We start from the raw sequence: 22,996 nt of genomic DNA on the forward strand, positions 1-22,996 counted from the left end.
CCTGCTTGGGGCTGCCAAGACCCAGGCTGGAGGGCGCGCACCTCAGTGTACCCTATCTGTAAGTTTGGCATGAAGTTTAAAGTGACTCTCCTCTGTGGACCTTAAGCCACATGCGATGTGCTTGTCACTGGGCAATACTAACAGTCCTTCCAAAACCTTTTCCTTTTGGGGGGGGAGGGGTTAGTTCCCTGGAGGGCTCCACACAGCCTAGTCTGAAGGAGAGCCAAGCCCACGGTTATCTCCCCCCTGGTGGACTCTAACGTGAGTGACAGCACTCTGCGAAAAAGCTGTGACTCGACAGATGGCTTCTGCCTTAGGTTTGGAAGTCTTCCACTTCTTTCTGTGGAATAAGATGGATTTCTCCCGATCAAGTTAAAGCTCTTAATTGCTTGCAGGTCGTGTCTGCCTGTCAAGCATGGATTCTGTGAGTTCTCTTTATGTGGAAAGTAACAACACGAACTATTCTGCTTGACGATGTAGTTGTCAATGAGAGCTTGAGCCCAAGGGTGCTTGGACAATACATGAAAAGGATTGCGAGAGCTAGGAGATCAGCTGTTGCTCGGGACAGACGCAGCTACAGGACAGGACAGGTGTGAGGGTTTTTGTGTGGCCATGCAAACCGGGTCAACTCAAGTCGACATTAGCACGGACACAGCTACCCTTTTGGTTCAGCTCGCCCTGTCCTGATGTAACCTGGAGATGCAGGTTCTAGATGAATTTCGAAACTGGAAAAACAAATCGGGTCAAGTGAAGCAAATTCAGTTTTTATTCTATACAATACATGAATATATGCATAAGTTTTCCTTAAAGAGCTTGCAACCCTGAGGCAATGTCCTTGGGTATAGAAAGTACAGAGCAATAGCAAATGAGAGCTGAGCTCCAGGAAGGAAATCAAACTTCAAGAAATCGGACTTCCAAGAACATAATTTACTATGAACGCACCTGCATTATACCAGCAGTTTCTACACCTCAACTACGCCTCTTCACCCAGCTCTCCCGACTGTCTTGTGGTCCGCACATCGGACAGCCTGACTCTCTCCAGATTTTACATCATATCCAGCGCCTTCCTTTCTGACTGAAATTTAACCAATGAGTGTGGAATTGACACATGGGATTTCTGTCTGGTGAGTTGCTAGAGAGCTTGCCTGGTTTTTGACTGCAGCATCTGCCCACAGAAAAACTCTGGCTCCCAAAGGGGACTGGATGCCATCTGACTGTTGTAACCTTGGGGGTGGTCCTTAAGCATCCCCTGGGATATACCAGAGGGGAGGTTTCTCCTCTGATTCGAGGGTTACACCAAGCTATGGCTGAGCTGAGGAGGTGGGAGGTCTTGGCTACTGCATTCAAGAACCAGTGAGTCTGAGGTCCTCAGTTTTCTGGGTGTACAACCCAGCCACTGTGAAGATGGGGCAGCAGATGGGGTGACTGGGGGCAGGTGCAGGGAGATCTGGGTGTAAGGAGACCATTGTGCTTCTTATTCACCAAACTCATGGATGGTCAAAGATCTTCCAGTAAATGGTGAAAACCTTTTTTGGATTATTTGGTTTTCCCAAGCTTTATAAACTTATGGTGAGGGCAAATGCTTATGAGAAACTAAAAGTGAGTTTATTATATTACTTATATATTATCATCTCCCCTCTGAGGATAACACAGAAGTGTAAATTAAAAAGCAGACAAATACCTATAAGGTGACTCGAGCTAGAGTGTGACCTTTGCCCTAAAACAATCGTCAGGCCTGGAAAAGCAAATCTTGCAAGCAGAATCTAACTTTGTCTGGCCCACTGATACACAATGATCCTGAGTCCCTCCTTGACTGACAAAGTCTGTTTTGCTGAGGAATATCCTCCATTAATATTCATTTTATGTCATAATTATTCCAGGGGGTAACCAGTGCAGCTTTCTCCTTCTTTCAGGCAGTGCCTCTGTCCCGGTCCTACTGGCTGTCTGCTCACTTCACTTATCGGAACTCCTGCGTGGCCGGCGGAAGCTGGACACGTTCTCATTCAGTGCATAGATCCTTCGGGAGAACTCTTCAAATTCTCCCAGAACTTGTTCGTCACACTCCACTGCCACGGCATTATCCACTGGGATGCAGTTAAAGGCTTCCAGCTGATCACCGGAGGTGAAACCCGTGGCTTCCATCCCGATGATCTCCTCCGCCTGCTCCACAGTACAGCAGAGCTCAGGCTCGGACCCCGGGTGGTACTCCCCCGGGAGGCGGACGCTGGAGGAGCCCGCCTGCTCGCCGGGCAGCAGAGTGCCGTTGACCGTGGATGCGTGCCCGGAGAGGGCTTCTTCTTGTTCTTGGCCGGTGCTCACACCCACATGACCGCCGTTGAATCTGTCACCCAAATCAACTCCTTTTTTCTTGTTTTCTTTGGAGAAGTCCAAGGAGGTATCCAAGGAGGAGGATAGGGATGTTGTCTTTCTCTCAGATTCTCCTGCAGAAGGGATGGCGGGAATAGGCTGGGTGAGCGCTGAGTTGTAACTGGGAGGAGGGGTTTGGTACTGGAGTCTCTCATTCTCTGAGCTGGCCCGTTTTCGGTGTCCTTTGTCTGGGGACGGGATCCCCCCAGAGAAGCCTATGTCTGTACCTCCAAATATGGAGCTTTGTCTCTTTGGAACAGGGATGGCACTGGAGGTGTGGTGTCTGTCGCTAGAAGACAAAAAAAAAATGAGAAGTTACTTTCAACTTTCGAACTTAGCCTAAGCCTTCTGGATCCAGAGACAGGAAACAATATATTTAGGTTCGAGAGAACAAAAATTGATAATAATCAACCTTAGTATTAATTGAGTGAAAGAATGCAAGAAAAAACACGAAGCATTCTGAATTCAAGTTTGAGAGCTTCCTTCTAGAAGGATACAAGACACACTAAAATATATCCAGAGGACAGTCCTCAGGGTGGGATGGGGGTAGAAACCATGTCGTGTGGGGAAGGGCCGAAGTAACTGGAGAGATGGAAAAGTATTTGAGGGACGTAATCAACCTCACGGGCCTGAAGCGCTAGCAATATTTTTATTCTTGTTTGAAATATTCAACTTAGGGTACCTGGGGGGCTCAGTCAGTTGGGTGGCCGGCCAACTCTTGGTTTCAGCTCAGGTCATGGTTTTGGGGTCCTGGGATTGAGCCCTGCATCAGGCTCTGCACTCAGTGGGGGAGTCTGCTTTAGGATTCTCTCTCCCTCTCCCCCACCCGCTGTTCATGCTCTCTCTGTTATAAATAAATGTTAAAAAATATTCAACTCTTATTTTATCTTCATAAAGCAGGCATCCTTATTTCGCAGAGAGGTTAAATGACTCTGATAACTTCAGGGAGGCGGGGTGGCAGGCTAAACTAAACCCATGACTCATGACTCAATGATCAACAGCTTTTCTGACACCAACATGCATTACAGAACCAGCAGAGCAGGGACTTGCATCTGTATCTGTATCTATTAGATATTATTATCGATCTAATATATATATCCAGCTATTTTTTTAATGAAACATTAACTTGGAAAATGGCTTCTCCTTCCTAAGGCTGGTCACACACACATGGTTTACAATGCTTGGTCTTCAGTGCCCTCTCCTGAACTTGAGTTCCTTCTCAGGAAGACACTTTGGGGCCAGCAATAACAATTACGGCTTCACTATACAAAGCATTTTAGTTTCTAAAGTGATTTCATGTATCTCGTTTCACTTGGTTCTCACAAAAACCCTGTCAAGAAAGTAGGGTATCCACTACTACTACCCTGAAGTCTGAAACAATAAATAATCACGAGTTAATGGAAATCGAGAATACAGACCCTGGAAATGATGGTCACAGCAGATGCTGTGCTGGTGAGGCCAGCCTGGAGTATGGATCACTGTTCTAGATAGTACACTTGGGTGGAGCCTGTCCGCTCAATACACCGATGTGAACAGACAGGGGCCAGAGACAGAAGGAGGTGCAAACACAAGATCCATTTGACTTGGATTCTTCAAGAGAGGACGCATCCAGAGAAGTGGCTTGCAAAACAGCAGCTATCAGTCAGGCAAAGAGGCTAGACATGGAACTATACCTGCCCAACGACCAGCTATTACACATGCCAAACCTTGGGGAGGGCAAACGGATGCAGAGACAGAGCAGGCCCTGCCTCTGAGGAGCTTCCAATCTTGCAGGAGAAAGTCAGCCATAATTACTGAAACAATACATGGTCAAGTTATGCTAAGTGCCCTGAATAAGAAGGAAGGAGCTAGGGTTCCTTCCACCACTGTCCTCAGCCACAAGCCCTCGGGCCAGCTGCTTGCTCCCTCTTCTCTCAGACTTTTTCTGATGCTCGATTATGCCCGTGGTCTCAGACATCTAAGAAAGGGTTTTTCTTCTTGCATAAAGGCAACCACCAGGCTGCTAATCCACAGGCTCATCAGACTCCATAGCTTGGCTGTAAGTGCTGGTGCCAGGAGAGATTTCATAATTAGGGGTGGTCACTGGTGCACATATAAAACAAGGCAAGTAGACCAGCAAATTACTGTTTTCAGTTCTCAAGAGAAACAAAACAAAACAGAGAAGAATCTACTGGCCTTAATTTAGGCTTTCAGTTAATATGTTGTCAAAACTCACAGTAATTGGGTAAGCCACACGTTTTTGCCTACCTTGTTGATTTTACTCTACCACCTGCTGACAGTATCCCTCTCTAAATGATTCTGCAGGGGCCCTAGGTAATCAGACTAAAACACAGCCTCAGGACTACCCTTAGACCTTCTATTCCGGGCACACAGGCCAAGCTTTCAGTTGCCACCCCAACCCAGAAGGAGGGACACATCACGTGCAGCAGCCTGGAACGCCGCAGGTGGTATCCTTGGCACACAGCCAGAGTCAGGTGCAGGAGCGCTCGCAGCTATGAAGGCTCAATGACAGGGCCCCCCTGACGCCACCCGCACACCTCCCCCCGCGCCCCGCAAGCACCCTGTTCTGCTTCTCTGTTGGGCTGCAGGAGGAACAGGCCTGGGCCCAACACACTGTGCTGCTGACACAAGAGGAAAGGGGCTTTTGCAGCCCTCTTAGATTAGGAGACTCTGTGAAAGCTCTCCACAACTTTGTACAACAGAAAAGTAATCAAGCATGACATCCCTCCCCTCCAATCTATTGGGAAGGGAGCTATGATTTTCTTGCCCATCAATAAAGCTGAACCCTCACATCTACCTGGTGGAAAAGGTAAGCAGGTGGATGGGTTATGCGGTTTGCTCAAGGCTGCCTCCAGAGCCCAGGCTGTTGCGTCCCAAATGGGAAAATCACATTCAAATTCAACTAACATTTGCTAACTGCCAGTGAGATGCCCAGCCTCCAGCTGAATGCCCTTACGCAGGCTTTCTCATTTAACCCGCCCAGTCCGTCTCGAAGCGCTGGGGTGCTTCTCCGATTTTAACGGATGGATTCTAAAGGCTTTGCAAGGTAGAGACTTAGTCATTTTCTGACATCCTTTCATCAAAAATCCTTTAGATTTTTATGAAAACCCAGGTAATGACAGTATCAGATACTATCTGGAAAGCCCAAGTAACAGTAAAATGTCCCCTCTGAAGAATGGTAAAGAAATGACTTATTACAGATAGCCAAGAATGTCTCCGTGTCTAGAATTTGCCCTTCAGTCACCACATGTTTTCTTTCCCCCATTTGTAGCCACGTGTAACAAGACCTTTCAAAAGTTTTTTATTAAAGTCTTTCTTATAATTGTAAAGACGGTAAGTTGAAGAAAAGGGGATCTTCTTGACAATGCTGGGCCATCGATATGAACACGCATTACGGACAGATATTGGGAAGACAAGATGGGACACTTAGTGGCGTTGGGTCTGGGTCTCAGGCTCTCCCGCCCACACCCACGCCTCCCTGGGTCCTCTCTCACTGCGTGGCTGGCGGTGTCCCTGCGCTGGTGCTCCAGTCTGCAGGCCCTTGTCTTTGGTTAATGTCTGCTTCTGACTCGCTGTGCCTGCCTGCGGTGGATGGCCTGAGAACTGTGTGCCAAGTAAGAGTACGTAGGCTTGAGTGAGGGGGCCAGCTACATCCAGGGCATAACATTCTTAACTTTATGAGTTTTGTAACATTAGTTTTGGCTGCTCAGAGTTAATTTTTTTTATTACTTCCAGGATCTTAGCAGTGGTCCAGATTTTTCAGATAGCTGAGTTCTAAACAGCTGAAGTGCTGAATGATCACATTAAAATATATGCAAACACACATGCATTTTTAATTATTATAATAATTTATACTCCCTGGAAAACTAAAAAAATATAAACTATATGAAAAATATAAATCACTCACAAGCCCATTACCTATCAAATAACCACAATTAATTCCGAGTATTTTATTTTTAGACTTTGATTTTACATATGTGTGTTTAATTAAGAAAGAGAAAAAACCTGAAGTTATGTTTGTGGTACACACACACACACACACACACACACTCTCTCACAATTCTGTATCCTGCCATTGGATTTTATTAAAACCTTTCGGTAAACAATTCAAAATGGCTGCTCTACTGAATGGAATATTATTCCCTTATTTTTGTATTTCTAAAATTTTGCTATTAAAAAACAAACTGCTACAAGCATCTCTAAAAACATAATTAAAGACTTCTAATAAAATAATTTGGATTTTAACATTTAATAGAAAGTTTCTAGAATGAATCTTTGTTACACATTTTAGTACAAGCTAAATTCTTACAATAAGAAAAGGGGCATTTTTACTTCCACCATTGCCTAAAATACAGAAAGGTAGCAATTAAAGAGGCAAATGATAGATCAAAAAAGAATGCCTGGAAGGTTTCAAGATTTTTTCTGTCTGATTACAGTCTGGCTTCATGACTATTTCATCTAGATGGAAGAAGAGGTCAAAATGCATAGATTTACTAATTACACGACCAATTTTTAAAGGCTGCTGACAATTTACTTATCAAATGAAATTGGTACATTATTTAAGTTGTGGCGATGAGTCACTAATCAGGAATTTTTACTCTTAGAAACAACCGGAGTGAACCTGGATGTTTTGGGGAGGGGTATATGCTGCAGGAAACATGGTCGCTTTGCTCCATCCTCCACTCTAGTCAGGGGTCCCTAAGGGCCCTGTGGCACTAGATCAGGGGGCCCAAGATATGAGGTGTGGTAACTAGACCGAGTCCCCTGGCTCACCACACACATTCTCATCAGCAGTTTGCCTTGAGTGGATGTCTTTTCCAGCCTGGCTTAGGTTCAAACTGGAAACCTGGAAACATGACATCTGGGGTTTAATGCTGCAATTAAAAGGAATTTATTAAAAAACAACCCAAAGATACTGTAATTGCCAATTTACCAGGCCATAGTTTAGGGAAACACGGAATAGGTTGTTGAGTAACTGAACCACATCGGGACTGTTAGATTACTTCATGATCAACCTTTTGCTACAAGTACAAAAGGATACCCCAGAGTCACAAACAATAGCCTGATGAGGGAGAAGCCAAGTAGTTTGGAGTTCAGAGATCAAGGAGGGCAGTCTGCTTTAAATTTGGCTTCTCTGGATCAAGTCTTCTCTGATCTCTCTAAATTAAGGTGATTAATTTCTTTCTCATTCTGTGCGTCCTGATTTATTGCAGTCAGTTACCTGTTGTTATGTCTTCAGCTGTAGCTGGAGACAGGGGTGGTGATGACAAAGGAGGCTCAAAACCTGGATCCTGCTCCAAGCGCTGCAGCCATGACTGTCGATCTAAAGTTTTTTGGTTTTGTTTTAAGATTTTACTTATTTATTTGATAGAGAGAGTGAGAGAACACAAGAGGGGGGAGTGGGAAAGGGAGAAGCACGCTCCCCATGGAGAAGGGAGCCTGATTCGGGGCTCGATCCCAGAACCCTGGGATCACAACCTGAGCCGAAGGCAGACGCTTAACGACTGAGCCACCCAGGCGCCCCTCGATCTGGAGTTCTAACTTAAGGTTAGACTCACCACTTGCTTGTTATATGACTATAGGACTGTAGGCAGCCCCTCCTCTTCTCTGTGCTTTAGTTTTCTCCATCACAAAACAGATCACTGGACTACAGCAAGGATTAAATAGCGTACTTGCAACCCTTAGCAGAATGCCTGGCATATAAGCTACTGGCAGCAGAAGCTGTTAACTGTGGCTGCTGTCATCATTATCAGCTTCCATGGGCTTTGAATTCCAAAAGAACTGCCCTCATTTTACAGAAGGGGTGACTGAGGCTCAAAGGCATATAATATCTGGGACCATGGCATATAGGTAACCAGAAGTAAAGACCAAAATTCGGGTCTCCTTCCTCCTGCCATTTCCTCCAGTACAGAATGCTGTTTAGAATGGGGACAAACAGAATTCCTCCCTCTTGCCCCGTCTCCACTTGTGCACAGAAGGGAGCCAGCTGCAAGAGGGAGAATGAGAACTTAGGCAAGTGTAAAAGAGTTTTGGAGGAAAGGTACTAAATCAATCAAAAGCGAAACATCCCCCCAGTTTTTTTTTTTCTTTTTTCTTGAAGACATAGGGTGGGGAAGGCTTTGAATAAAGTAGAAATGCTCAATTGCCTCTATTTACATGATCTACCAAATGCTCAGGGACTATAAAAACTTCCCAGCATCCTTGGAGGTACATTCCAATTGTCCCCAAACCCCTGATGTATCATTTTTCTATATGAATCTAGCTTCAGGGAGAAGGAATTTTTCTAAGGGGGGAATTTCTATTGTCCCGTCCTAAAGGAGGAGGATCCTGCTCAGCCTTCTAGGACCACTAGACAAATACTTTGCCATGAAGCCAACGTGGGGGACAGCAGAACCCAGTTCATTCCCAACCCCCTGCTGCTCTTCCTGCCTCTGCCACTTTCCCCTCCTCCTCTTCTTTCTGCTGGTTTTATTGCCTAAAGCAATAGCCTCCTTTAAACAGAAGGACTGGGAGAGAGAAAATAAGGTATGAAAGCACCAGTCCAAAATGCGATTCCATTTCTACGTCCCCCTATATAACATTCCAGAGCTCGGCAGGGAGCCCCAGCGGCACAGAGCCTGGGAGACACCTAAGCACCAAGTGCTCTGAACCAAGGTCCCCTCTTCTGTGAAACGTGGAGAGCCACCTGAAGGTGGTTACAGCAGGAGTAAAATTCCTAGTACAACGAGTAGGTACGGCATAGATTGTTACTAATGATACAACGGCAGCAGCTAACAGTAAGGGAGTGTGATGAAGTGAGCACTCTGTGGATGGCTTTCTACGTGGTCTCACTTCAGCCTCACATCTTTGTGATGTATTACAAATGTTGTCCTCCTTTAACCGATGAAGAAAGGGAGGCTCAGAGGTTAGGTCACTTGCCTGAGGTCAGAAGCACTCACTGTGACTAAACAGACACAATCTGACTAAATAAATTAGGTTGGTTCTCTCTCCCAGTTCCCAGGACTTGACACCAAAACACAGACACTTAATCATGCTTCTACTTGAGGGAGGAGGGAGACTCAGAGGAATAATGTTTAGGCTAAGCGGCTTGGTGTCTTCTCTTGCTTTTCTGTTCTTGCCTCTATTTTTAAGTTTGGTGACTTGTTTGGCTTCCTAGGAACTGTTATTCTGCTGTAAGAATGCTGATGGAGTCCAAGCATCGATTATGAAAATAGGAATACATTTTGCCACCAAATGATGTAAATGTGGAGACTCAGGGGAAAGGGAAATAAAGGAAAAACGTAAAGATTGGCCACATTGAGAGAGTTCCTGAAGGCAGGGTGAATTTTTAGCCATGGGGAATGGTTTTGTTCCCTATTCTCTTTCAGATTCACTTTTGCTGGTTCTCTCGGTCTATGGCCAGGTCCCACTCTGTAAGGTACTGGGAGGGAGCACAGTCCACAGTCTCAAATATGTGTCTTTCCCTCCTACAGAACGTCTCCTCTGAGGAACATTACTAGATCACAGCTGGTCAAAATGCTAAATCTTGATTGTCTGGATCCCGGCCAAAGTCGACAGCTACAACTCAGTGGGATAAGAATACTTAAAAAGAAAACAGAAAAAAAACACCCTGCTTTTAAACAACATTCGATCTTCTTTCTCCCCCTGCAGCAAGATATGACCTCACGGCTGTGAGGCCTCTCCGTGGAGGTGTTTAAGTTGGTTTACGGCCATTAGAAATGTTTGAAGCTCTAGGTACTCCTCTGCGCCAATAGCATGTCAACTGTGCTAAAAAAGCAATAATAGTTTCTCACCTTCTTAAAGATTACTGCTTAAATAATGCAGAGCAACGACAGCGCTGCGCCCAGTGCCAAAAGCAGGTTGCCAAGGCGAAGCTGAGGTAGAATTACATCTTTTGGCAGCTACGGAATTATGACATAAAGTTAGTTTTTTTTTAAAAAAAAACAACCTCCATAAATTAGACTACTATCCTTTTTCAGAATCCAGCAAAAGCTGGGATTTATCTTTCTCCTTGCTCTCTCAGATCAAGCAGAAGCACAGAGACTCCTTTTGGGAAAGCCAAATTTAACAGCTAGATCTTATCTCTCAGGAGGTGGCTGGGGGTTAACGGTTTGAAGCCTGCAGTATCCTGACCACAGGCAAGCAATCTAAAGACCTCTCACCATTACCAGATAAGCGAAAGTGCTTAATCTTTGCCCAGGATGTTAACAAAAACAAGAAACAAAATAAAAATAGAAACAAATTTGGGCCAAAAGCATAGGCTGAAACCTGTGCCAATGGTCACCTTTCCCCTGGGCTCGGCTTGGAAGGTTTTCTGCCAAAGTCTGACTAAATAAAAACAGAAAGTTTAAAAAGGTATAACTGAACAAGGGAGCCTTTAAATTTTATTTCAACTAAGGACTGATGGAAAGATGGATTTGTAAAAGAGAAAGTTTCAGAGGCAAAGGGTAAAAAAAGCAAGCTGAAGAAATCCATTTCCCCAGGCTACGTGATCTGACCGAGAGCCTGACCATCAGGCCTCCATGGCCCTGGACAAGAAGGCCTAGCTTGGGAAAAAGAGGCCTCAGCACAGGGCAGCGGACAGAGGCTAAGGGGATACCCACAGGCAGGAGCTCATCTGAGGGCCAGCTCCACCTCAGTCTCAAGGCCGAGTTCCCTGGGATCAGGGAATAGAGAGTGATCCTTAGTGAGATAGAGAGGGGTCCCAGGATGAGTCAAGTCAACCACGTTACCCATCAGCTTTCATTGTAAGAAATCACCATACAAATGGATGTATTAAAATCACAGTCCAGCAACAAACATTATGAAGACCATAAAATGGTCTGTAGGAACAGAAAGAGATGCTGGAGATAATACCAGGGGCCCCCTGGAGTGTCTGAATGGAGTAATAGAGTATTTAGGCTGAGAATTGGCGGTTGGGGTGGGGGGAATGTAGCCTCCGCCTTTGGCAGGGACACTGGAGGAGGCAATCTCACAGAACCCAGCCTCAGGGAGATGTTCAGAGACAGACTAAAACCTTGGTCAGAGATTGCTTTCTGAATTTCAAAAATAGACTTGCAGAGAGAGCTAAAGGAAGTTTTAGGCTCCATAAGCCAGTGACAGAATCTGTGCAATGAAGTCTTCGAAAGATACTTTAAAAGCCCAACTACCTCCACATTTCTAATAAGCTCTGACATGAGCTGAACCGTGGGGCTCTGGGTGTTTGTTATTTTGAAAGAAAAATGAATAGTGCCACCACCATTTCCCAAGATGCTGGAGGTCTCTAGAAGAAGTGCCTGAATTACATTAGCTGCCATCTAATCATCACTTAGTGACAGACTGTGGGGCTCCGGGGGTAGTTTCTGGGGAACCTTGTCTTCGGTAGTCCTCCATACTACCAAGAGGTGCAGCATGAAACTGTATGAATACTGACAAATGATTTACTCCCTGATGCAAATATTTATTAAATGTTTATTATGTGCTAAACACTAGGGACACAATAATGATTGAAAATAAGGCCCCAGTTCCTGTTTTTGCAGAGCTTACCCCACAGTGGACAGGACAGATACCTGTCACAGTGGAGAGGACAGAAACCTGTCACAAAATTATGACAAAAATGTAAAATGATAACCTCTGACACATGCTGTGCAGGTGAGGACATGGGCTAATAGAGCGTGTAACAGAACTGATCCAGAAAAAGTCAGGAACTGAAGCGTTCGTAGAATTTTTCACCGGGTGAAGAATGGGTTGGTGGTTAAGAGCATCTTCCAAGTGAAAGGAAGAGCATATGACAAGCCCCTGCATCTCATCAAGTGGAGAGCAGCATGGCAGAAGATAAAGCTGGAGAGGAAAACAATGTCTAGATCATGTAGATGTCCACAGACCAAATTGATAATTTTTCTCTTTAAGCCATTAAAGCATTTTAAGCTACTGGTGTGTGTGCCGGGGGTGGGGAAGGCAAAGGTGGCGGAAAGAGAGATCTATTAATTGACTGACTGATCAGTTTTTTGGAACGTGCCCTTTGGTTGAAGTTGGAGAAGAGATGGGAGGGGGCCCAGAGTGGATGCTGGGGACCACAGGCTGTGCAGCAGTGTAGGTGGGAGACAATGGGGGCTTGGACCAGAATGGAAATCTACCAATATAGATAGTAGACCTGTCAGGAGAAATCAGTGGGGGTTTCCAAGGTTATGGGGATGAGAGGGCAAGTGAAGAAGCAAGGATTATGCATGGCTTTCTGGCCACTGTCAAAGAATGGATGGAGATTCCATTTGCTTAAACAGAGCACCGGAAGACCACGAGGCTTATGGTGGTTGGGGCAGCCAGCAGGAAGGAAAAAAACACAGGCACACAGCACGTGTTGTGAAAACATTCAGGAGGTAGTCTGAAGGGAAGGGAGGTGTGAAATCTGAAAAGAGACCTGGGCTGAAGATTCTGTGCTTGTGTTTCCTTTCAATTTGGGTAATAATTAAAATGATGGTTGTGGATAAGATCACCTTAGGCTGGAGAATAAACTGGAGAAAAAAGGGCCTAGGACTGAGCCTTGAAGAGCTCCCGTTCTTTATGCTGAGGTAGAGGAAGAGGAGATTGTAAATGAGAGGGAGTGGTCAGAGAGGAAAGAAGAAAACCAGGAGAGTGTTATAATGATAGCATTCTTTTCCTGAAATCACAGGGTGCTAAACAGTCCCATGTATAAAACATTTTAGTCTTAACGTAGTTATAAACAAGGCTTGAGTAACAAAGTGGGCCTAAAACTGTTTGGCCTGGGTCCAAGTCCAGCTCCTCTGCTTGATGGCTGGGTCACCTTTAAGTTATTTTCACCTTTCTGTACCTCAGTTTCCTCATTGAGAAGATGAGGCAGGATAGTGGGTCCTAATTCTCAGGGTTGTTGTAAGGATTACATGAGTTAACTAATACACTCAGAATGCTCTGGAAGAGTGCCTGGTTGGCCCTAACAGTCATTTGGCATTAGCTATAATGGCATTACTTATTATATACTGCTCTTTACTAACAGAATTGTGGAAGAAGCATCACATAAAATGATCTTAAATGTTAAACTCCAAACTTAAAACACAGGGAATTGTATCTGAATTGATTTTAAATTCAAAGGTCATGCTGAAGTAGTCAGTAATCATTTTTAATGCTGCAAACCCTTGTCGGCTTTTAATGGGCACAGACCATAGCTCTACAGGCTTCTTGAAACTTAATACAGTCCTTTAGATCCAGAAGGATGCTTATCTGCTGAGAGCTGGCACGTGCTACACAGGCCCTCCTAAAAAATACTGACTTCTTAGTACAGGACACATTAGCGGCTTTTCTGCTAATTCTTTCCCTCCATTCATTTAAATATGCCCATCTTCCAAAGCCCAATTCGAGTCCAACCTCCTTTGAAGCCTTTAACCATGTCGACTTAAAGTAATCTCTTTGAACAGCCACAGCACTTGTAATTAGCCCATCCAACTGATGTTTAATACGCTCACTTGTGTTTCAACACATATTTCAGTAGACGTTACTGACATCCACGGTCACTGTCTGGCAGTCTCCTAGGCTCTGGAAATGACAAAGTGTATAAAATAAGGTTTCTATCAGAAAGGAGTTCCCATTGTAGTCAAGAAGATGGAGAGTTAACCAGTAACCAGAACACCATGGTGCTTTGCGTACAATGCACACTTGGTATATTGCAGCAGGAGGAAGCCAGTGATCATCTGGAGGACTCATCACAGGAGGCCGTATTCAATCAGCGCCTTGAAGGATAGGGGGGAGTTAATCGGTGTGTGTGTGGTGTGTGTGTGTGTGTGTGTAGGGGGGCAAGAGTAAGAAATGAAGTGAAGGGTCATTAAAGCAGAATAAAATACAATATGTGTGCAGTCCAGCTATGGAGCCAAGTCTTGTAAACACTGTAAGGGGGGACAGGACTTGTCTTCTATTTCTTGAAATCTACTCTTTCACTTTCCAATCGAACACAGTAAAGAGTGAGTATTAAATAAACTTATTTGTTTTATGAATAGATGGATTTAATTAGTTGTACTCAAAAGGAATAATTTATGGTTTTTTTCTTTTTTTGGCAACGTGTTGAGAAACATTCTGTTAATGTAAAAAAGAAGGTAAAAAGAAGAACATGTTATTTATAACATGAAAAACAAAACTATTTAAAGATACAGTAAATCTAAATGAGAATATTATGCAGCCATTAAAATGATGCTAAAAAGTTTTAAATGGCCGTTATAAAAGGCTTAAGATGTGATGTACAGGGGTGCCTCGGTGGCTCAGTGGGTTAAGCCTCTGCCTTCGACTCAGGTCATGGTCTTAGGATCCTGGGATCAAGCCCCGCATCTCTCTGCTGAGCAGAGAGCCTGTTTCTCTCTCTCCGCCTGTTTCTCTCTCTGCCTGCCTCTCTGCCTATTTGTGATCTCTCTCTCTGTCAAATAAATAAATAAAATCTTAAAATAAAAAACAGATGTGATGTAAAGAGTAGTATATACAATTGTATGGATGGACTATGCTGTCTGACACTGTAGCCACCAGCCAATGGTCCCCAAGTACCTGCAACGTGGCTAGCTGGATCTGAGACATACTGTCTTTAAATATATACCAGATTTAGAAGGCTTAGTATGAAAAAAGGGATGCAAAATATTTTATTAATAATTTTAAAAATATTGATTGCATGTTGATGAGTTATAACTGGATTTTATTAGAATTAAATAAAATAGTAAGATTAATGTACCTATTCCTTTTTACATTTTTATAATATGTCTGCCAGAAAATTTAAATTTACACACGTGGCTCAGACTATATTTCTACTGGACAGCACTGATATAGACTACAGGATCTCAACTATAAGAGAAACACACAGAAAACTGATCAACAATGGTTTTTGTTCCTAGATTGTGGGGTTATTATTCCTCCTTCATCTGTTTATTTTTACACCTCCCAAATTTGATTCATTGAGCACATATTACTTTATAATCAGAAGGAATTAACAAAAGTACACAAGACACACATAAAAACAAAGAGAAAAAGAGTCCAGTTTGGTTCAAAGACTTAGTTGCTGGGGGTTGAGAAAAGAAGCCCAGGGATACCCAAATGACTTTCTGTCACTGATGGAGGGTTAGCACACAAAGGATGTTGGCCAGCTGTTCTCCATCCTGACTGGAGACAGAAAAAAGCGGAAATGGGTGTTAACCGCAGGAGGGGGCCTGTAAGTTAAATATAGGGAAGAATTTCCTGAAGCGAGGGTGTTTAAACTCTGGAATGAGTTATGGAAGAAGCCTGGTCCCCCAAGGTCTTTTAAAATACTACAGATACCCATATGCCTTGTGTGTTCCTGTCTAGAGGCAACGAGATGACTTGTCAAGGTTCCTTCTAAAATAGCTATCTTGGAGTAAACAACTCCAATAAAACTTTCTTTTTCATTTATTTTTGACCAGGCTTCACTTTTCATATTAAGGATGCCAGTTTGCAAGAGGTACTCTGAAAGGCAAGCCCATCTGATGCCGCTACCTTAAGTGGTACACTTGAGACTTCAAAGACAATGTCATTTGATCTAAATTTAAAAACTAACATCAGTTAGCATGTTTTTTAAGTCCCTCAGGGTCACCTGCCAGAAACTACTGCTGAATTCCATGTAAGCATGATAGAGGGAAGGAAAGAGGACACATTTGCTTTTAAAGAGGATTTCAAAAAATGTTAATGCTGGATACTGCTTCATTTTCAAAGGTGAATAGCTTGGCTTAAAAGCTAAACTATTATAGTACTACCTTCAGATTAAAAAAAAAAAAGTAGACTGGCCCACTTGCTCTTGATTTTCATTATTCTCAGTTTTAAAAAAGGGACTTTCTTAAAATGTGCCAAAGTTCCTCCTTCCTGCCTGCCTTCCTCTTCCTCCCTCTCTCCTTCCTTCCTTCCAAAGCTGTTCAGCTTGGTCCTCTCTACTTATGAAAAGGAATGGAAGACTAGATAAACTATAGGTCACCAGAAATGCCATCTAGAGATTTATACCACTTAAGTGAGATGACCCAACACAAAGCCACTAGTTGTTTCTGCCTAAGTCCCACCATTAAGTGGTAGAAGGAATCCGGAGAACTATTCTAGCAAGCTGCGGGATAGTCAACGATGCTTCTCTTCAGCGTCCCATCTTCAATAAGGTCACGGAAACTGACGTGGTCTCTATAAAAACTGCACACCTGATCCTAAAACGTCAAACAACTCAGACCAAGGTTGACCTCCAGCAGTTACCAGACTGTACACTGAAGCTGGGTCTCAGGCTCCAGACCCAACGTGACAGCAAGAATGCACAACGCACAGGGAAATTCTTGCAAGTCATGTCCTTCAAAATATTAATTTGTCTTATCCACTCATTTAGATTCCAAACTAAACAACTGTCATCTAAACAGAGCAGGAGTTACCTTACACTTTTGAATCTTTTTTGTCTCTTAAATAGTGCTATATGCAGAGGAGATAGTTAATGAATTGTTAAAAGCATAAATCCTACTTAACAATACTTTGCATAGTCCTTTTTAGTTTATCATTCACTTAGACATGACCTCATTTGCTCCATGCAACTATGCTTGGGAAATAAGGCTGGTGCTACTAACTTAATGAAAACTAAGTGACAGAACTGAAATTGGAGCCTACATTTTTTGATTCCCAGATCGAGTGCTCCTTCTGCTGTATTACGCTGCCTTGCATGAAGTTGCTGATTTAAGCTCTGTAGTTGAGAAAAATTAAACTTGGAATGAAAAACTCTACATATAAAGCAGGACAGATGGTTTTGAAATCCCACTTTTATCATGTCTTATTCTGAAAAACAAACAAACAAACAATCAGAAAAAACCATAAAATTGGGGGAAGGCAAACACTGGGAGCAAACATATGTTTTAGGCAAACCCATGTGCTTCCTTCAGCTTTCTTTTCTTGAGGAATGGAGATGAAACATATAATCATTTCTGTTTCTTTTGGTCTTACAGTTCCCCAATTCTTCACAAAGTTTTCTGACTCTGAGTTTCTTCCCTCTCTGAGTGTATGGGGTAGGATAAGCTTCAAAGAGTGTTTTCACCAGGACTGCTGCCTTGATACCACAGCAGTGTATTTTCTTAGTGCTCTGGACTTGACTCTGGTAGATTTCCCTGTGGAAGGTAACAGGTGTTCGAAATCATGTGGCACAGAGACAGGAGGGCTGGGAAAGGGCAGAGAAAGAGAAGGATGACCACTGATTAAGAAGGGGCAGCATCATGTGATAAAAAGACAAGAGCCAGATATCTGGGTTTCTGGCCCCAGCTCCATCACTTAGGAGCATGTGACCTTGGCAATTCACTTCACTTTACTTTTTTTTTTTTTTTTTAATATTTATTTATCTATTTGAGGGAGAGAGAGAGAGAACAGGGGGAGGGATAGAGGGAGAGGCACAGAGAATCCTCAAGTAGCCCCCTGCCCCGTGAGCACAGAGCCTAGCACCCACTACCGCAGGGCTCCATCTCACAACTCTGAGATCATGACCTAATCATGACCTGAACCAAAATCAAGAATCAGCTTAACTGACTGAGCCACCCGGGTGCCTCTCACTTCACTTCACTTCACCTTTCTAAGTCTTGGTTCTCTGATCTGTGAAATGGTGATTATTTGCTTTGCCCTCCCAAGGTTGTTGCAAACTTAAATAAAAACATGGAACATTTTGCAAGTAAGAGACTTATATTTATAACTTCTAACTCCATATGAAAGGCACCTATGAAGGTAGGTGCCAAAAAAAGTAGGTAGGCAAACAGATCTGTAGGATACTTATCTCTGTGGCTCTCAAAGGGTCTTAAAAAGGACTTGGGGAAAGCAAGAGGGAGAAGATGGCTATTTTGTATCATTAACTTACAAGATGGCCTGAGCCACTATTAAAAAATGTGACCAAGAACCATATACCATACCTATTTGTAGATATTAAGGGAAAAACAAAATACCTATAACAAAGACTGGATTAACATTTGAAGACAGAGATAGTAACTATGATTCACTTATCCACTACATATTTATAATGACAGCTACCCCTTCATGACTGCTGTGTGTCAGGCAGTATGCTAGACGTCTCTATATTTAACCCACATAGCGACTCTATCAGGTAGGCACTAATGACTCCATTTTATAGATAAATTGAAGCTGACAGCTTAAACTTGTTTGAAGTTTCAGAGACCGTAAGTGGTGGAATTGGTATTCAAAACCACAGTCTTTTCAGGCTCAGTATGACCAGGCAACTGTTTCCCTAACCTACTCTGTTCTATTCTCCAGTCTTCACATGGCCAAATTCTTCCTGTTCTCTAGGTCCACTGAATGCTGCCTCCTTTAGTGAAGGCTCAGCCCAGGTCTCACTCACAGCCCCCACATCAGGAAGTCAATGACTCTCTCTGAATGTTCCAAAGAACTTATCTACCTAGAATACTTCATACTTTCTATTTTCCATTATGTACTGCTTGTTTCCATCACATTGCCTCAAATAGACTATACCCTCCTTGAATGTAAGTTCAAGGAGTATATTCCATGAACAGAACAAGACGGATGGCTAATTTATTCACTCACATAACTCCAGGCTTCCCTGATGCTAGGCTGGGACCACAGGATGAAAAAGACACAGTCCTCAGCGGCTCAAGAGCATAGTGGTTAAGACTTCCTGGGAGAAGTGAACCTCTGCTACTGAGGGACTATGTATTTAACTTGGTATCTGCCATTGTGCCTGTTGGTGAGTGAATGAATGAGGTCGGACATACTCAGAGTGAGAGAGCAATACCTGGACAGGGCAGAGGCAAGGGCAGGCTCTTCTGTGTAGTGGGAACTTGTCTGAGTAAAGAACTGAAATGGGAAACAGTGTGGTCTGTCTGGGGGTCAGCGGAGAAGGGGTGAGAGAGCAGTGGAGAAACACAGTCAAGGCCCTGTCCCAGGACCTGAATGCTGGGGCCCCATCACACAGCCTGTTCACAACCACCCCAGCGACTCTGTTTTAAACTTATCGTCTTACTGGCAGGCATCAAGCCGCAGCTCGTGTATACATTCTTCCCTGACCGTGATTCAGCACGAGTGTCAGCTGCGCATGTGCACGTCAATTTGCATCTGAGACTGTAGTTAGTAGCAAGAGAAAAAATGGGATGTTTAAATGGCAGGCTGGTGGCTTTTAACCAAACGACTCAAGAGTACAGCCTCTGACTTGAAATTCTGCTTTTCAAAACCATGTTACTTGGCAGTTACAATGGGATCAAGTGATCCTTGATGAAAAAAACAGGACCTCTTTTGGAAAGAGCTAGCCTAAAGCACCAAGCACTGTGCCCCATGTAAGTCTGTTCATGAGGAAAAGGGGTTAGTTTTAGGATGAATCAGATAGATGCTTTTGATATTAGATCAGAATCCTGTAACGTGAAAGAAAAAAAATCCCATCATTAAAGAAATTTTAATCACACTGTCTGTCCTTAAAAAACAAAATAAACAAGCTGTCAAGTAACTTTGAAGCTTACCATAAGGAGGAATTCAGTGACTGCACTGATTCTTAGCCAGTTTGAAATCCTCGACACCAAAAGAACATACAGCAAGTCTGCTTCCACGGGGACCAATCTGTGAATGGTAACAACCACACGGAACATGGAAGTGTTTTCTTTTACAAAAGATGTAAGAGGCTCCCTCAGGAGTGTGAGTTTTTTTACCCTCTGCCCTAAGGAGCACTGGCTTGGGAGGTAACTCCTTAGTCCACGGTTGCGTTAGAAAATTCTCAGATTTCCTTGGAGGCTAAAAGGGCTTGTTCCAGCTTTGTTTACATTTGTAACTTCCAGCCTGGCTTCCTGCAGTGGTTTCTACTTGGAATCATCACGTAGCACTCATTCTGTGGTGTTCTGCATCTACCTGTAGCCCATTTTTCACTAGAGCACCATAAAGTGGTCCCTGCTACTCACTCGGTGCTAATGCGCTTGGCACAGTTGGCACAGAGGGGCACTGAGTAAATGTGTGCGCTTAGGGCTTAATGGGTTTACTCGATCAGTTCCAGGAGACCTAGATTCTAGTTTTACTGCCATAGGTTCATGGGTCAACCATGCTCAGAAAGCCATTTATTTTCTCTGTACCTTAAGAGGAGAGTTGCTGGAAATCACAGTGTTTTAGGAGAGGAAGGGCAGGCAGGTTGGGATGTGGAAGCATTTCTTTGTAAGCATTTTGGGTAAACTGTCAGCTCAGGAGAAAGGGATCGGATCTCTAAAAGTTTCAGTCATTTATTTCAACTTTGTTTTTTTAAGTATTTAGATTTTTCTAATTTTTTATTTGAAGTCATATATTCTTTTTCTTGAAAAGCAGTCCCAAATTGTATAAGCTCGAAGGACCACAAAACCCAGATTCTCTTGCTTCCTAATGTGAATGCATAGGCTAGCCAAGGTGGTCTGTCCTTTGCCAATAAAGCTACTGGGCCTTTTCTACAACTGCTCCCTCCATATGAGGGGACAGGTGATGATGGTGGTGGGAGAGAAGGAAGGGGAAGAGCACATCCTAGACTCCTAGACAGAGGAGCAGTGAGTCAGGAGAGAACTTGTTCCCCGTAACTAAAAGGAGGCCAGGACAGCGACCACCCCTGAGAGGACAGGAGAAGGCAGGGGCAGGCAGACCATGCCAAAGAGTGTGAATTTCATTCTGGCCACTGAAACCAGGGAGTGATTAAGATATAGTTAAAATTTAAAAGACCCCTCTGGCTACTGTGGGGAATGAACATGGGGTGGGGGGTGTTGGCAAGAGTGAAATTAGGAGACAAACCAGACTAGTGCCATCTGGGGCAAGAGAAGGTGATGCCCTGGACTGGAGCAGTCACGGCAGACATGGGCGGCAGTGGCTGGATTTGATACACACACTGTGCAGACTGGATCTGGTGGGAGAGGAGAAGAGAAGGGAATCAAGGATCATGCCCCAGTGTGAGCATTTGCTGACAGGAAGAAGACAGTTTCAGATATGTCCAGGCTGAGGGGCCTGTGATACTCCATGGGAAAGCATCAAGCAGGTCTCTGACTAGGCAGAGCTGGCAAGAGAGATCTATGCTGAAAGTATAACTGTGGGGGTCATCAGCACAGAAATGGTTTTCAAAGCTGAGGGAATGGATGAGATCACATGAGAAGGGAGTAGAGAGAGAAAAAGAGAGGAGGACCTAAGATGGGGCCATGGAGAATTCCATATTTAATGATGGAAGTACAGGAGGAGGAACACCAAAAACAGAGAAGAACTATAGAAGGGAGGAAAACCAGCGGAGGCTGGTGTTAAGGAAGACAAGAGAGGAGATGCTTCGATGAAGGCCAAATGCCAGATGTGGAACAGAGTAGGATAAGGACAGAAAAGTGACATTTAGGTTGGCATCCACTTAGATAAAAGGAATTTCAGTCTACTGACAGAACTGGAAATCATACTGAAGTAGTTAATGAGGAACTGGGAAAACAGAACATAAATAGACCTTTAGTAATTAAATCAGTAGTTAAAAGGCTGTACTTCTTCTCTCAACAAATAAAAAAACACTAGGTTTTTGCTAAGTTCTATCAGATCTTCACAATAGTAGATAATTTTTATCTTACACAAACTATAAACTGTTCCAGAGAATACAAAAGAAAGGAAAGATCTCCATTTATCTTTTAAGGCTTTTAAAACCTTGTTACCAAAACCAGACAAAGATTATTAGATGAGAAAGAAAAATTCAAGACTAGCCTCATCTCAGTTCACAGAGGTAGATACTCTAAAAATTAGCAAACTGAATCTAATAACATAGGAAAAAATCATTACATATCATGACCAAGTAGAGTATATCCCAGGAGGCAAAAATGATTTAACATTAGAAAATGTATTAATACTTATTAACATATTAATATAGTAAAGGAGAACAAATACAGTGCTATCTCAATAGACTCAGAATATGCATCTGATAAAATTCAAAATACACACACTCAGTGTATGTGTACACACACACACACACACACACCCCACAGGAATATTATTCAGCCTTAAAAAAGAATAAAAGCTTGCTGTTTGCAATGATGTGGATAGAGCGTAAAATGCTAAGTGAAATAAGTCAGTTAGAGAAAGGCAAATAAATATTGTATGATCTCACTCACATGTGGAATTTAAGAAACAAAACAAATGAAGAAAGGGAAAAAAAAGAGAGTTAGACTGAGAAACACCTTTAACTCTAAAGAACAAACAGATGGTTACCAGAGGGGAGGTAGGTGGGAAGATGGGTGGAAGAGCTGATGGGAATTAAGAGTACGTTTATCCTGACAAGCACTGAGGAATGTACAGAACTGCTGAATCACTATACTGCAGACCCAAAACTAATGCAACATTGTATGTTAACTATAATGGAATTAAAATTAAAAACTTAATTTTAAAAAATGGAAAAAACCCCAAATACACACATTCATGATTTAAAAAAACAACACCTAGTGAGCTAGGAATAGAGAGAAATTTCCTTTTGCTAATCAAGGATATCTATCCAAACCCACAATAAATATAGTATTTATGTGAAAAGTTAGAAGCAATCTCTCTCTTTTTTTTAAAGGATTATTTATTTATTAGAGCAAGAGAGAGCAGCGGGGAGAGGGAGAAGCAGGCTCCCCACTGAGCAGAGGCAGACACATTCTCTTTAAAGTCAGGAGTAAGACAAAGCTATTCA

The 22,996-nt window shown here is 43.2% G+C and overlaps 1 protein-coding gene across 3 annotated transcripts in view; it reads right to left on the minus strand.

Annotated features, from left to right (window-relative positions):
* Window positions 1-743: 743 nt before the first annotated feature.
* Window positions 744-22,996, minus strand: part of UVRAG (UV radiation resistance associated) — a 309,934-nt gene continuing 287,681 nt past the window's right edge. For 2 of the 3 annotated variants that reach the window (XM_059188600.1, XM_059188612.1), the window contains exon 15: window positions 744-2,656. In XM_059188600.1, the coding sequence (XP_059044583.1) occupies window positions 1,954-2,656 (703 nt within the window). In that variant the 3' untranslated portion in view covers window positions 744-1,953. The remainder of the gene's footprint in view (window positions 2,657-22,996) is intronic. The other variant, XM_059188622.1, reaches the window with a different exon arrangement.

The sequence above is a fragment of the Mustela lutreola genome, chromosome 1, assembly GCF_030435805.1.
Source record: "Mustela lutreola isolate mMusLut2 chromosome 1, mMusLut2.pri, whole genome shotgun sequence".
Taxonomy (NCBI): Eukaryota; Metazoa; Chordata; class Mammalia; order Carnivora; family Mustelidae; genus Mustela; species Mustela lutreola.